This window comes from Lampetra planeri, chromosome 26, assembly GCF_965212315.1.
Source record: "Lampetra planeri chromosome 26, kcLamPlan1.2.h2, whole genome shotgun sequence".
NCBI classification, from domain to species: domain Eukaryota; kingdom Metazoa; phylum Chordata; class Hyperoartia; order Petromyzontiformes; family Petromyzontidae; genus Lampetra; species Lampetra planeri.
In genome coordinates, this window is record NC_136132.1 from 3,659,399 (window position 1) to 3,670,519 (window position 11,121).

The 11,121-nt window shown below is 45.3% G+C and overlaps 1 protein-coding gene across 5 annotated transcripts in view; it reads right to left on the reverse strand.

The window, feature by feature from the left end:
- IMPACT (impact RWD domain protein) overlaps positions 1-7,600 on the reverse strand; it is a 39,445-nt gene extending 31,845 nt beyond the window's left edge. For 2 of the 5 annotated variants that reach the window (XM_078606479.1, XM_078606480.1), the window contains exon 1: positions 7,373-7,598. In XM_078606479.1, the coding sequence (XP_078462605.1) occupies positions 7,373-7,405 (33 nt within the window). In that variant the 5' untranslated portion in view covers positions 7,406-7,598. Of the gene's footprint in view, positions 1-7,372 lie in introns of all 5 variants that reach the window. The other 3 variants (XM_078606483.1, XM_078606481.1, XM_078606482.1) reach the window with 3 other exon arrangements.
- Positions 7,601-11,121: the final 3,521 nt, after the last annotated feature.

Here is an 11,121-nt window from a genome sequence, read left to right on the forward strand (position 1 = left end):
AGTACAACACACCGGTGCGGTGGAGAGTAAATACACAACATTGGCAATTAGAGAACTCTCCAACACACCGGTGTGCTGTACTAGTGACGAATTGGCCACGTTCTGTTTACGTGACAAACCTTACTAGTCGGCTGTGTCGGGTGGTGGCGGGTTTAACAACACATTTATATATTTACGCCATCTAATCCAAAAGAAAACTGTATTGCAAGACTTTAACAAGCAAGAAAACCTAACTTAATGTTGGAAATTAACTTCATACTTTGGGCACATTTTTTTCTGTGTTGGAACAGTTATACACATTATTTACGAAAAGGGCGATTTGGGAAAGCGTTCCAGTATCTCGTTCCCCCACTACTCACTACCTCCCCCAAGTGTCCACACGGGGAGCTGTGAGAATGCCAAGGAAAGTGCCAACCACCGTGTGCCTATGGTATTTCCCATTCAAGGCGGTACCATTTGAGAAAATGTTATTATAATAACGATAATGTCTAGCTCCCTGTCAATCCATTGCTGGATTAAAGCTTCCTAATGCTGTATCAATCACCGTGGGGGGAAGGGGGAGAAGGGGAACAGCAGTAGTTTGGCCATACTTCACCACTCTCGTCAGCGCGGGGTTGGTAAAGTGGAGGAGGCCAAGAGCAGTTTAGATAAAACTCATCACTCATGTTGACCATGGTCATGATTCGAACTCACGTGGCAGGGTTCATGGTGCAGTGCGCGAACCGCGGCACCACCGCTCCGTTTGGTGCATTAAGAGCTACGGATGTGAAACCCTGCCCCTGCAAGCCCACGGCCACAATTATTGTCAAGGGCTTCCCAATGCATTTGCTTTCATAGAATATTTTGCTCGCACAAACTATGCAATAAAAAATGTAACCACAAGGTCATGGGGAAAATATAAAAAAGTAAAACAATGGAGTGTGCGATGCTGCTGCTGCCTCTTCCCCCCCCATTGCATAAACGCAACGAGCCACGGCGTTCCATCATCTCGCGATGCCGAGGGTCACTGGGAATGTGTTCGAGAAATCAGAAATTTTAGTTTGGTTTCGAAATTGTGTTGCTTTTTGTTTTATTTGGACCATGTCTCACGCAGCGGCACACCAGAGAGGCCAAATTTAAACTGCTCCTCGTCCCAACAACAACATTTAATGTAAAAAAAAAAGCAATGCCACCATAAGAAACGTAACAAAAGCGAATCTCCCTATGCGTGTCTTTTTTTTTCTTCGTAGCGAGCGAGCGGTGGTGTATCGGTTAGAGCGCTGCGCTACGAACCCGCCGACCCGAGTTGGATTTCCGCTCACGGCCAACACCAGTGACGATTATCTGAACCGGTCCTGCCCCCCCCCCCTAGGTCGACTCAGCCTCAATGAAACAGCTGGTGCGATGTGTAAAAGCATTACAGCGAGGGATACAAAGGTGGACGAGAATGGTGTTGGCCAATCACCCCTCGTGTGTAGCTCCAGCCTTCATAGGCGTTGCTTGCTAATCGCACTTGCCCCAACAATCTGTTAAGGCTATACTGGGGGGTCTTTGTCTTTGTGTTTTCATACAATAAATGCATGTAAATTATGAGCATGATGCCAAATGTCGTCTTTTTTGTGACGTCTTCCATTTTATTTGGCCAGGCAACTCAGCGGTCGGGAAAGCGACTCACAGCCAAAATGTTGGGAGTTCAAATTTTGGTTGGAGGTTGACTCAGCCCATCATCCTTTTTGGGGTGGATAAAATAGATATCACTTCCTGGGAAAGTCAACAGTGGTCGTCCTATGGATAGACTCGTCCCTGCCATAGGAATGTGGCATTTCCACCACTGGCTCAGGGCTGCAAAGAGGAGATGGAACACCACCTAAACATGAATTTGAACAAGAACTTGCTTTTTTGTATATCCCTCTTTAAGTATTTGTTGTTTCCAAGTATACAAAACCGCATTGCGGATTCACAAAATCAATACGTGAATAGTGATAAATGAAAAATGTATTGCCAGCAGGCAGTCCCTTTCACTTCTGCTGATATTGTTTTAGTCTCAAGAATGAAGACACACTGCTGTACCACAACCAGGCTCCATATAGAGGCCTATCACGGAAATTACATTTAGGGCAATTAGGAGTTAGCCAAAAGCAAAAAAAGCCACAATCTCATCCTTATTATTAAAATCCGTGTTCAATCTAGGATACACGCCTAATTATTTTCATTACCTTCCCTTTATCCACCACCGTTTCTCCTACACCCTCCCCCAAAACTGCCACTGCGATGAAAACAATTAGATTTTTAGTTCCTATCGAGAGGACTACAACACTGCTTCCTGTGCTTTATTCCGTGCGTGCACCGCTATATGTATGCCTCGCGGCAGTTCGCTTGGTCTAATGCTTCGCTTGTGTGCTCTGAAAAGTGCCCTTCCCCGGTTATTGGAAATTGGCAAAGTTACATCCCGTCTGACATTTTGTCTCAAATAACTTACTTGGTAGCCTGATATGGGTGGGTTAGGTGTGAGCCACCTGGCCACATCAAGACCTTTTCCACCTCGAGTACTGAATTATTGAGATGGATTGTCAAAATGTGTAAATCACTGGCCAGGAAATTTATTACAGACCTGACCAAACTTCCCGCGCCTAATTCTGAATAATTCATGAATAAATGTCCACGCATAGACTGGAGTAAGATTGAGTGATTTTCAGCTATACAGAGAGCTAACTGGCAGTAAGCTCCAGGACTTTAGCTTTCATCCAAGGGCCAAGGCAAACATGGTACCAGCTACGTTGGCAAAACTTTAACAGCACCAATGTATTTACATGGAAAATATTTTATAACCCACGAAGTTCAAATGGCTATCACGTAATCCACTGTTATTGGCCACACAAAAACATTGTAAGTACTAAAGTGTTGCCACTTTAGGAGTTACCGGGAAAAAAAATCATTCGGTCTGGGCTATGAAGACTATTTGTGGAAATGCTACAGGAGAAGAATTAGTAAAACAGAACACGTGCACAAGCAGCACATTCAGTGGTTAGGGGAGACAGAAACTTGGTCCACACCAGGGAGTGTAGCGATGCATAGAATAATTGATTAATATACATTCCGAAGCTTACGATACATGAATCAAATCGCGTGCGTAAAAATCAATGCTTTTTCAATTCACACAGGTAATGGCTTCTTCACGTGACACGTGGAGGCATAAAGTGGTCGGTACATTCATCTCGATTTTAATAAAATAATACAATCTTGAATAAAATGTCATGATCCCGAATCGTGACAATTCATTACATTGCCAGGTGGGGCAACCACGAGTGGCCGCTATATTCACATCTTGTATAATAACAACAACAACGACGTCAAAGTTGTGCATAGACATTGATTCTGCAATGACATCTAACATGCGTTTTTTGTTTCCTCAAAAGTACTTAATGAGCGATAATAACAATGTGACACGTGATGATGTCGTCAACTTTATATTACCACTTAATTTACATCGGATCATCTTTAAAAGGTTCGCGTGACCCCGCGATGAAGGCGGAGGGATGGACGGAGCTAACGCCCTTGACATTCGTAAAAAATCTGGAGAAGGGGCTAATTTGTGACACTTGGTGTGAACACGTCACACACCTTGCAGCCTCAATAAATTGGTAGATGGTTGACACGTTCCACCTTGAAGAATGGCTCCGACTCAACCTCCTGCATAGTAATACGATTCATAATCACCATTGTCACAATCATTATATTTCCACAGTAATTTTCACAACTTTCTATAAATCATTCTACAGCCGAAAGTGCAATGCTTCATTAGTCGAAATGTATTTGAACGTGCCCTCACATATACAAGGCTGCCAATTTTATTAATGAGAAGAAGCTCGAGAATTATCAACTTGTCCACCCAACGAGCATCTCTGTAAAAACTCAACTGTAATTATCTTGTCCCACAAAAAGTGCATCTCATTTGCTGACCTGACCCTAAAGCTCGCCTGGTGCACAGTGAATAATTGACAAATGCTTCTGAGTATTCCATACCGCAACTGATAAACAGGGACATCTAATGCTCTATTTTAATGGGACAAATACAAATGCATTGCATTAACTGCCATACCTGAGGGAACCACAGTTCAAATTGAAAGGCTCTATCTGCTGATGCCTGACGAATGGATTGACAATTATTCAGAACGACTTTTAAAATTAACGAGTTTATTCAATTTCTAATACTGAAGTGGTAGCAAAAGAGCTAGCGCACAGCACTATGGATCCAGCTATCCGAGTTTGATTCCTATCGATGGCTAACAGCAGTGGTGAGTGATATCTGAACCATATCCTGGAAGATCCCCTTTTCAGCAGACCACACTGAGCAGCACGGTGACGTATGGCCAAGCAACCCCCAAAACCAATACGGCATGGGGAAGCATCGATTCAGCACTGGATTAACAATGGGTTATATCATGAGAACTCATTTGCCAGCTGTACGCCTTTGGGCGTCCTCTGGTCTAGCACCGTATGAAGACGTGGCTCAAAAGAAAGCTGTCTCTGGTGTGGACCAATCAGTTTCAAGGACAATGCATGTATTATCAGTGTGTTTTTTGTTTGTATTCTGACCACAAGTATTGTGGTTAATGCAGACATGATTCCTCGTAAAAAGGTTTCAGTTTTGTTGCCAGAAAAAAGTGAAAAAACCTATTCTTATATATGGGTTATATGTTACCATTTTTCCAAATGGCTACACTAACTTTACATCACCAAATTTGGATATTTTCTGAACAATGGAGGTCTCAGCGAGGCTTCCCTGTTCCAAATGAATTCTATTATAGTGAGCCTATGGGCATTCTTACAGATTGACAGATTGCAACCAAAAACTGACATCAACTTCAATGCACGTGTTCACGCCAAGAGCTACCCAGATATCATGAGCAGGAGTCCTGACCCAGTCTCAACTTTGTCGCCCCTCAGCAGCAAATTGTGGCCGTCAAGACACTCGAAGCTGTGATTTTATTTGGCAGAAGCAGTCACCCATGAACTACGTTCTGCGGCCAAAAAAAATGCATCTGCAGTAGTAATGAGCACAATAATTGTACCGGCACTGCGTTCCATTAACAAATCGGAGAAATATCTCGCATGATTTGAATTCAGCTTGTTTGCAGGTGTAAAAGGGTGCTGTGGATTGTTACATTACAGGACCGTAAGAGATGACAGCGAGTTTGTGGGGAGGCCATCACCCAGCAGGGGATAGATCATGGCTTATTATGATCTGAATCAAGAATTAATTGAATTCAGTTACCGTGTTCCAGAATAAGTCTACATTATAGACTGCCAGTACGGCTCACTCAGGTTCAGTTTAATAACCATTGCTACAATCTACATTATAAACTGCCAATAAGCTCACCAGCTTAAAAAAAACAGGCTATAGTCTACATTATTGACTGCAAGTACGCTTACTTTTTTTTTTATATACGTGACTTTACTGAAAGAACCAAAGAATATTCTTATTATGCCAATTAAAAAACTGATCAGAAACATTTTCCAACCTTATTCTCGTCAAGCCCCATGGTTTCAGTGCCGTCCCTACCCCGTATGAACTCTTGTCTCTCTCGCCTATTTATGTGCTTTGAAGGAGGGTCATTGCCTGAAACGTCACCAATATATGATTGTTCTTTTAAGGCGGTATTATTTTACGTGTTGAGGGTTTTTATTTATTCATTAGCGCATCGTTAACATTGCCCACGCAGTGGAATCACCAAACAATGAGTTTCATTATCTGGATTATAAAGTCACTACGGAAATTTAAAACGCACGCCCAAACGGCTTAAGTGTTCGATGTCCATAACGTTTTTAATTTTTGTTCATCTGATCACAAAACATGTACAGGTGTCAGTGGTCGGGATCGAACCCACGTCCTCCTGTATACCAGGCGAGGGAGTTAACATCCCCTTGCCACCGCGGCGCCAATACGCGGTTATTCGGATTACAAAACGTACTTGCCCCCATGTGATTGAAGTCGAACGTTGAGCGTGCACCTTTACATTTTGTTGTCTATCTCTGCTTGTGTGTCTGTGTCTTTGTTGTGTGTCTCTCTCTGCTTGTGTGTCTGTCTGTGTTGTGTGTCTATCTCTGCTTGTGTGTCTGTCTGTGTTGTGTGTCTCTCTCTGCTTGTGTGTCTGTGTCTTTGTTGTGTGTCTGTCTGTGTGTCTATGTTGTGTGTCTTTCTGTGTCTGTGTGTCTCTGCTTGTGTGTCTGTCTGTGTTGTGTCTCTCTCTCTGCTTGTGTGTCTGTCTGTGTGTCTATGTTGTGTCTCTCTCTGTGTGTCTGTGTGTTGTGTGTCTATGTTGTGTGTGTGTCTCTCTCTCTCTGTCTGTCTGTGTGTCTCTGCTTGTGTGTCTATGTTGTGTGTCTCTCTCTGTGTGTCTCTGTGTTGTGTGTCTATGTTGTGTGTCTCTCTGCTTGTGTGTCTGTCTGTGTGTCTCTGCTTGTGTGTCTCTCTCTGTGTCTCTATGTTGTGTGTCTCTCTCTGTGTGTCTCTGTGTTGTCTCTCTCTGCTTGTGTGTCTGTCTCTCTCTGCTTGTGTGTCTGTGTCTCTCTCTCTGTGTCTCTCTCTGTATATCTCTGCTTGTGTGTCTGTGTTGTGTGTCTATGTTGTGTGTGTCTCTCTCTGTGTCTCTATGTTGTGTGTCTATGTTGTGTCTCTCTCTGTGTGTCTCTGTGTTGTGTCTCTGCTTGTGTCTCTCTCTGTGTGTCTCTGTGTGTGTCTTTCTCTGCTTGTGTGTCTGTGTTGTGTCTCTCTCTGCTTGTGTGTCTGTCTGTGTTGTCTCCGTGTCTGTGTTTGTCTCTCTCTAAAATTTAGTTCTACCTGATGACGGTTGCTTGCGTTGCAATCGAAACGTCATACTCTGTAATTTAATTTATTTTATTTCTACGCGACTTTACCGAAAGAACCATCAGTGGTGAGCCTGACCCGGTAACAAATGTAAATAAAAAAAACACACAATTTGACACCGCGTTGTATCTTTAGAAGCGTGTCTCTTCTGCCCCCTGGTGGACATCAAAGGGTATGTGACCATTGCATGGCACGGGAAGTGGAACGATGCTCAGGGACCGGCCCCTTTCTGTTCGTGGCCTAATCCCACCACTTCGCGGAGCGGACCAACTCGCATCCTCGCCACGAAAAGTGTCCCCCGACTCAGCGAAACTCATCAACAGCGGCGGCGTGGCTGAAATACGACGCAACGGGCACACCGCTGACAAACACGGGTCGACGGGTTACAGCAGCAGCGGTAGCAGGGGCAGCAGCTGCGTTTATTTCCGAGTCAAAAAAGAACCGAGTACTCCCAATTGAGGTGGCCCCCGAGAGCTTCGTCGTTTATCCCGTGACACGGCGCTGATTCGCCTTCTCTAAACTCACCTGCCTCGAGGTGTCGTCCTCTGCGCTTGCCATCACGGCATCGCCCGCACTGCGCGATACTGTCCTCTTGTTGACAGGGGGTGGGAGGGGGGAGAATGTGGCCTCGTGTGACACGGGGAAGGCTGCGGGGGGCCCGGGCGTGGGGGAGGGGGGGGTGGAACGGGCCCTGAAAGCCCGATACGAGGTCAACTCAAAAGTGTGTCCGGCGGCTCTGGCCCCTACCCCCCGCCGTCTCTACACCGTGGCTTGGTGTGAACAAACAGCGCCACCGTGCACCACCGCGGTCCGAGTTCGTATCGCCGTGCTTTGTTGGAGACGAACTTCTCCGTGAAGATCGAATTGTAAGAGGGGGGTGGGTGGCGGTGTTGATTAAATATTAGAGGTTTTGGGTTTGTTGGAGGTTTTTTTTGCATTGCGGATTTACCGGTGAATGTCTGTGTTGGTCGGTTTTGGCAGCAAGTAAATACAAACTTCAAGAGCAAAATAGACGCGTTTGAGCCATCCCCTCCTATTTAGGGAACAGTTATTTGAAAAGCGTGTCGAGTTTTTGCAAATGTTTTCGTGACTAAAGGTCAGGATGTCTATTGTGTTTCACAACGATGTTTTCTTTCTTCCCGTCATTATGTACACCACTTATGTAAAACGCTTTGTGTGGAACACAATCATTAAAGCACGGGAAAAATGCGCCGAGTTTTAATGACACTATTCATCATGATCTGGCACCTGCCCCCCCCCTAATGCGTCTGCCATCAACCCGCCCTAAATTAACTCAAACCCCAACGAACCCCACATTAGTTCACGCTACGAATCCCGATTCAGGCAGAAAAGTCACACCACCTCCTCCCCAGGGTCGTATTATCCATTAGGCCACAGTGGCAACTGTGCCTTGGGCCTAAAGGACCGAAAGAAACAATTTTAAAAAATTCCATTTTTTGGTTTGTATGATTTTTTTTTTATGTTACCAAGATATCTTCATGAATAAATATATTTATATAGCACGGATAGGCACAGTGTAACCACAAAGAGGCAGAGTCATGTCAATTTCTTTTTCATAAGGTGAGAGAAATTAACACCGGATTAACATTTCAAGATTTTTTTTTCTTCATTGCAAAATTAGCAATAACATCTTCAAATTGTGTTTTTCGCACCATCTCATTCTCAATATAGATCAGTGCAAGGGGAGACGGGGCGTTGTTGTCCTCTGGTGGGTCGGAGACAGATTTATTTTTAAAAATCAGCTTTGGGGCCGTCCATAAATGACGTCACGCGATTTTGAACGATTTTTGACTCCCCCTCGTCACACGGCGTCACAAAAAGTCAGACCCCCTCTCAAATATGACGTCACAAAGCTCTGCCCCCCCCTCCCACCCCAAAAAATAAAACATGCTTCAAATCGCTTTAAACTATTGTCATTGTAGTGCGTATTTAATGTGGCGCTGCACTCTGATGTTGTAGGAGAAAACATTTATTAAAAAGCAGAGGTGGGACAAAGTCATTGTTATGCAAGTCCAAGTCGAGTCGCAAGTCATCAAATTCATGACTCGAGTCTGACTCGAGTCCAAGTCACATGACTCGAGTCCACATCTCATAGGTGGGACAAAGTCATTGTTATGCAAGTCCAAGTCGAGTCGCAAGTCATCAAATTCATGACTCGAGTCTGACTCGAGTCCAAGTCACATGACTCGAGTCCACATCTCAGTTAAAAAGTCTATTTAATTAAGTACAACGTGTTGTCTATATTTAAAGTTGCGCATTTTGATGTGACGTCACATTTCTCACCCCCCCGCCCCCTCGTCACACATCGTCACAAATGTCTGATCCCCTCCTCCCCCCCTAGGTGCGTGACGTCATTTATGGACGGCCCCTTTAGCGCGTGACAGTGGCAGTAGTAACATGGGATTAGCAGCAGTACCAACTGTAGACGTTTAACACTGACGTCCTACAAAACAAGTGCCTAGGGGCTCCAAGAGCCTTCATCCGGTCCTGCCCCTCTCCCTTCAGCTCGCCAGTCTAGACTAACACATTCCTGCGGAGGGAGCTGGTAGGAACGTTGGGTTGCTCGGTCAATGGCCAGGGTCAACGGCGGCGTGGTGTATTCCGCAAATATGGCCGACTATGAGGGCGGGCACAAGCCGGCGTGAGTAGGTTAAACGTTGAGTTTTATAAGGGCACCACGGGGTGACCAGCCCCTCCCCACCCAGCCCTACCCATCCCACACCCCACCCAGCCCCTCCCCACCCAGCCCCACCCCTCCCATTATTGGATGCACGATGGACGGACGGACACAATAATCCCCTGTGGGCTGGTGTAACCAGGAGGTTCCTACCAGTATAACTTGACAATTCTTTGCTTGCAGCTCTCACCCATGGCTCACTCAGCAGCCTTTGCTTGCACGTCCAAACACCTTATGCGACATTTACCACGCACAGAAGAACTCATATTATCCGAGGTGGGGGGGGGGGGACTAATACTGCGGATGATATAATCCGCGCGGGTTATCCGCTATGTTATTCCTATTCTTAGTTTTTTTTCGGTAAAGTCACGTAGGTGAAAAAAAAGTAAAAAAATATATATTATTTATTTTATTTCATTTTTTTATTTTTCACCTACGTGACTTTACCGAAAAAAAACCTAAGAATATGAATACTTGCAGTCACGAAAGCTTCAAATCTAGAATTATGTTATTCATCTTATCCGCGGGGTTAGTACGATAATACGGGGAAAACTGTGTGTGGGTTGACAGCTTTGGTTACAAGAGGAGTTCGAGCCGCTTGTAATCGGAGTTTTCGCGGAACCTACAGCCCCCGCGGATTACAGGAGTCACGGGCAATAGGGCCACGGATAAGAAGAGTTATCTGCACTTTAAAAGACGAATCTCTGCCATGACCGAACTAGAACACCAGCTTTCCCTTCTATACATTGTACATACATCGACATTACCATCAACATGATTATTTCGTCAATGTCTCTATACATTGTTACAGTCTTTTCCTTCAAATGGGTTGGTGATGTGTGTAGTGTACAAACGACGTTTCTTGGAACCGTGACAATTTATGTACAGTACACTCCAGAGGGGGATAATCCTTCCCCTCCGTGTGCTGTATTTATAGATGTCTTCCACCCTGGAACATTATACAGCACTGAGGCACCATGCACCACTGCAGCCTCGAGCTCCACGCACATCCACACAGCTCCACACACATCCACAGCCCCACGCACATTCACAGCTCCACACAGCCCCACGCACATCCACACAGCTCCACACACATCCACAGCCCCACGCACATTCACAGCCCCACGCACATCCACATAGCTCCGTACCTACCCGTGGAGCACCGCCTGACAGCGTGAACTGTGGTTGTAGGAAGAGCGTTGATATTTCAAGCTGAAGCTCTCTCCACGTCTATTTGATACAGCACGGATCGCCATCCCGCTGCTGGCTGAGGGCCTCTCGTCATCCTGCGTGCTCACGGTCGTGACGGATGTTTGATCGATGCAGGTTGGTGGGGTGAGTGCCGGTTAACAAGAGATGTTACTGCACTTTCCCCTACTGCCCATCCATGTCACCCAGCCAATCCACGATCAGTGCCTAAAGCTCACTTTAATTCTGAGATCGGGCTCAAAGTTGCAGGTTATTTGCTCAATTAATACCAATCGTGCGTTTATCGCATTGTTGATGTTCATAAAAGCCGACTTTTTTTTATTCGCGTGTGTTTTGATCTCAATTCATTCTCCATGTACCTCGAGCA